The following is a 4,290-nucleotide window of genomic DNA, read 5'->3' on the forward strand; positions in this document are numbered from 1 at the left end:
CATTTCTTGTGAGATTTCATGCCAAAAATGTGATTCTAGGGACTTTCTAATTTTGAGATGAATTTCCATACGAATTTTTTCACCATTTTTCTCATGTCTTGCATTTTTCCCCACTTTTCCATAACTTCTATATGGAAGTTTCAAGTGGTTACTTGGGAGTTATAAATTTGAATTCTAAATTCAAACCATTCCCTTCAACCCTTATAAGATCCTGCGGGTCGGGTCACCCCACATGGGTGACCCATTATCCTTATTTTCTAACATAAATAGTCTAAAAAACCACCTCATTTCTTTTCTATATTGAAATATCTAATATTGCAAAAACAAAAAAAAAGTAAAAAATCCTAAAACTGTTTGCATAGCATCAAGGTATCAAAACATAATTTGTTGCATATATTTACTATTCCAGAAACAACAAATTTTAGCCTTTGTTTGATACCCATTTTTCTCTTTTCTTTTCATCAATCCATTCTTCAATAAAATAATATTATATGAAAAATTAAAATATCTTCTTATTTCTTAACCACACATTCTTCATCAATTAACAATTTCAAAATGCATTCATATTAAAAAATGGGAAACAAACAAGGGCCTAAAACTGTTTTGTAGTTCAATATCAAAAGAATGAAAATATATTAGTATTCCTTCAAAGTAACACTTGTCTACTGGATTTATCCTTTAGGCTAATTATCGCTACATGCATAGAGTTCTTATTTCCAGCTTTTGGCGTTAGAATAACTGGAAATGAATTATCTTGCCGCCATGGAAGAAAGGAAAAGCCGCCGAAAAAGCTATGAGCAATGAGATGTTGAGGGTGGTAAAAAAAAAAAAAATTATGTTTTATAATTGTGGTGTAACAATAATTTATAAATTAAAAAGTATATTAAAATCCTAATTATGTAATTTTACTTAAGGATATTTAAATAAATAAGAAAACTATGGTGATCTTAATAAAAATTTTAATGGTAATACACCCATGTTGTTTATTGCCTTTTGGGATTATTTATTACTTTCTTTTGTCTTTCTAAATTTATTTAAGAGGGTGTTTGAGTCCTATTTTTATGAAAAAATATATTTTAAAAAAGTAAGTTTATGAGAATTGTGTGGTTGAAAAACAAGGAATTTTTTTATTTACGTGTAATATTGTTTTAATGAAAAATGTGTGATTGAAAAGAAGAGAGAGAAAAATGTATTTTGAGAAAATGGAAATAAAAAAGAGCCTAAGTTAGAGTGTTTTTGTAACATTAATAGAAAATTTGGAAGGAAGTCATCAATAAGGACCATATGGTGCGAATAAAAATCAAAATCGAGGTTAACCGAACTGAATAGGATGAAAAAAATTGAACCAATGGCACAATGAGGTGAATATGGTATTTGATGTTAATGCCCTGGTTCGCTCTGGCCTGAACCGATTACCTGTTAAAAAAAATTAATTAGGCAATTGGACTTTTTATTAATCTTTCTATGATTATGTCCAACCCAAAATTTTGGCCCATTACCAATCTGCTAAGTCCAACTAACCTAGCCTAACAACCCTATACCATACTATACAAAATATTAAACATATATGAAAATTTTTGTTAAATTCAAATGTTGTATTTGAGAATTGGGATATTGTTAGTTAAATTGGCTTAATATTGTGTTTTTGTTTTCATTGATTTTCTTTTTCATAAATTGTTTTTTTTTTTTCAATTTGACGAATGGACATATAAAAAAAAAAAAAATTTATTTTCGTTGTTATTAACTGCCAAAATTGAGCCGAATTGAAATACGAATCAAGTCGAACTGAACTAATTTACGCGGTTATGGTATGACAAAAAATTGGTGGTTTGGTGATGATTTTGGCCGAATCGACCCCAACCCTAGATATTTACCAGTTAAAATTTAACGAAAATGATTTTCCGACAAATTGAAAAGCTTGACAAATCGTAGTGTAATTTAAGTGTCTGTTCGGTAGTGATTATTAGAATCGATTTTTTAACTGTTAGAGAGAAAGTGAGTTCCACACGTGAGTAAAGAAGTAAAAAATGATAACTGGAATTGTGAAATAATGATAAAAAAATTTGATTTTTTAAGGTGAAAAATTGCTATCAAACGGAGGCTAAATACTAAAATGACAAATCCATTTTGAATTAATGTTACTAATTTATCAAATGTATGCTTTTAAGAAGTCAAAAGTAGCTTGTAAATTTGTTTAACTAATTTTATGAAAGTTTTTCTTCTAATTAAAATAGTTTTTTAAAAAAATGATTCAATATGACTTTATTTAAAAACATTTTTGGAGCGTGAAACTCTTTTATAAGTTAGTTTATAACAAAAATTAAAGTAACTTATTCAATAAGTTCTTCTATAAACCAAAAATAAAAATTATGCAAACGAGCCTAAGATACACTTGTCTAGAAGAAAAAGTTGGAAATGAAAGTATAAATGATCTCAATAGTTGGGACTAAAAATTTAAAAATGAGCATTTTTAACTTTGGGCATTACAAAAGACTATTTTGAAAATTTCTCAAATATCTAGGGCTGAAAAAAATGAAAAATCTGAAGCTTTAAATAGAGGAAATTAAAAAAAATAAAGAAGAAACATTTCTTTATTTCATTAAATGGAAAAACTTTTTTAAATTATAAGAGATCGATTAAAAAGTGTTTTTTTTTTCAATATTTTTGGTCCTAATTAAATTCCATCTTGCCGTTTAAAAAAAAAAAAATGGAAGAAGGAGAAAAATGCTCATATTAAGAGTAGGCTCAAAAATCACAAAAAGGGTTATTGAATAAAGAAAAGTTTTAATAATCTGTTCAATATTATTCCTCCTCCATAATACCAAGAGAATCAATTGAGGAGCAAATCAGCAATATATCAATGGAACCTCATGGGGAAGAATTTGCAGTTGGCTGCATACTATCCATTAAAACCACTCTTGAAGAAGAATTCCAAGCGCAAGTCATCGCCTTTGACCGCCCCTCAAACCTCCTCATCCTTCATATCCTTCAAAAATTCAGTCTTTATGAATTTACATGTATGACGATTTGAATTTTGTTATCTTTGATTATTTATTTATTATTATTATTTTTGGATAGTTCTTTAACTTTGGATAGGAAAATACAAGAGGGAGTGAAATCTGGGCCAGTTTCAAAGAGGAATATAAGATTACTCAAGGCTAATTATGTGAAGGAATTCAATTTTTTGGGTCGAGGTGAGGATCCTCTTGATCCCGATAAGTGTTTTCTTGATCTCAATACCCTTCAAGCCCGTGAGGACTCAGCTATTAGGTAAAGGTCCAACTTTTTTTGCATACCTATTTGTGCATTTTCACAAGTTTTTTGCATTGATTTTGTGGGTAAATTTGTAATGTCCATACGTGTTCTACAGTGATTTTTTTTTTGGGTTGTGGGTGGGGTGGGGTGTTCATTGTTTATGGGTTTTGGGTGTTTAATTGTGCGGTTATTTTTGTGGGTTGTGTGTGAATTGCATTGCAGACAAGCGGAGGCAGAGGCAGATAGGATTGGAGTGGGTGTTACTGCTGAGGGTCAGAATATTTTTGATGCTCTGTCTAAAACGTAACGTGCATCTTCCCTCTTTTATGGTGTTTGTTTTTTCAATGAGCCAATGATAATAATAGTAGTTCTTCCCTAATCTTTTTGGCAATGATATATCCACCAAAAAATGCGAGCTGACCTGTGTGAAGCTTTAGTTTTGTTGCCTGCCAGAGCTCCCAGCTGACCATCAGCTACCCCTTTTGAGCAGATTGCCCTTATTTAGTTTAAACTGAATCTAGATAGATGAGTGGATGGAACTTTATGCTTTTGATCGAGTAAGGAGGCTGTTAGAGAAATGAGCATAGGACCAAATATTTCCTGATGAAGAGAAGCAAAGTGGTATATTGTCATTGCAAACAAATCGGATTTGTGTTTAATGCTATGGTCATTGTCCATTTTGACGTTGCTAATGCACAAAGGAGATATATTTCGACCAATGAAAAGAATTCTTATGCTGAATGTCACAAATGCTGGAAAGCAAATAATAAATAACACTGCTGGAAGAAGAATTTGATTCTTGTATAATCAAAATGTTTATAAAGGGCCAGTATAAATAGTGGATTCTCAGGTACAACAGAAACATAAAAATAGGAACTAAACTAGCAAAACTAGGAACTGGATTAGCTAAGAATCAGGTGTATTCAAACTTTATTTTTTCCCCCTAAATCTAGGATAGATTTAACCAATCCGAGATTACTCCTAAACTCATGGATGCTGGTAATTTGTTAGAAACTAACTTCCTACACTTCCCCT

General features: G+C 30.6%; 1 protein-coding gene across 3 annotated transcripts in view; it reads left to right on the top strand.

The window, feature by feature from the left end:
* The first annotated feature begins 2,742 nt into the window (after nucleotides 1-2,742).
* Nucleotides 2,743-4,290, top strand: part of LOC111386807 (protein LSM12 homolog) — an 8,767-nt gene continuing 7,219 nt past the window's right edge. For 2 of the 3 annotated variants that reach the window (XM_023011286.1, XM_023011285.1), the window contains exons 1-3: nucleotides 2,743-2,981; nucleotides 3,105-3,270; nucleotides 3,478-3,558. In XM_023011286.1, the coding sequence (XP_022867054.1) occupies nucleotides 2,861-2,981; nucleotides 3,105-3,270; nucleotides 3,478-3,558 (368 nt within the window). In that variant the 5' untranslated portion in view covers nucleotides 2,743-2,860. The remainder of the gene's footprint in view (nucleotides 2,982-3,104; nucleotides 3,271-3,477; nucleotides 3,559-4,290) is intronic. The other variant, XM_023011287.1, reaches the window with a different exon arrangement.

This window comes from Olea europaea, unplaced genomic scaffold (assembly GCF_002742605.1).
Source record: "Olea europaea var. sylvestris unplaced genomic scaffold, O_europaea_v1 scaffold3735, whole genome shotgun sequence".
NCBI lineage: Eukaryota > Viridiplantae > Streptophyta > Magnoliopsida > Lamiales > Oleaceae > Olea > Olea europaea.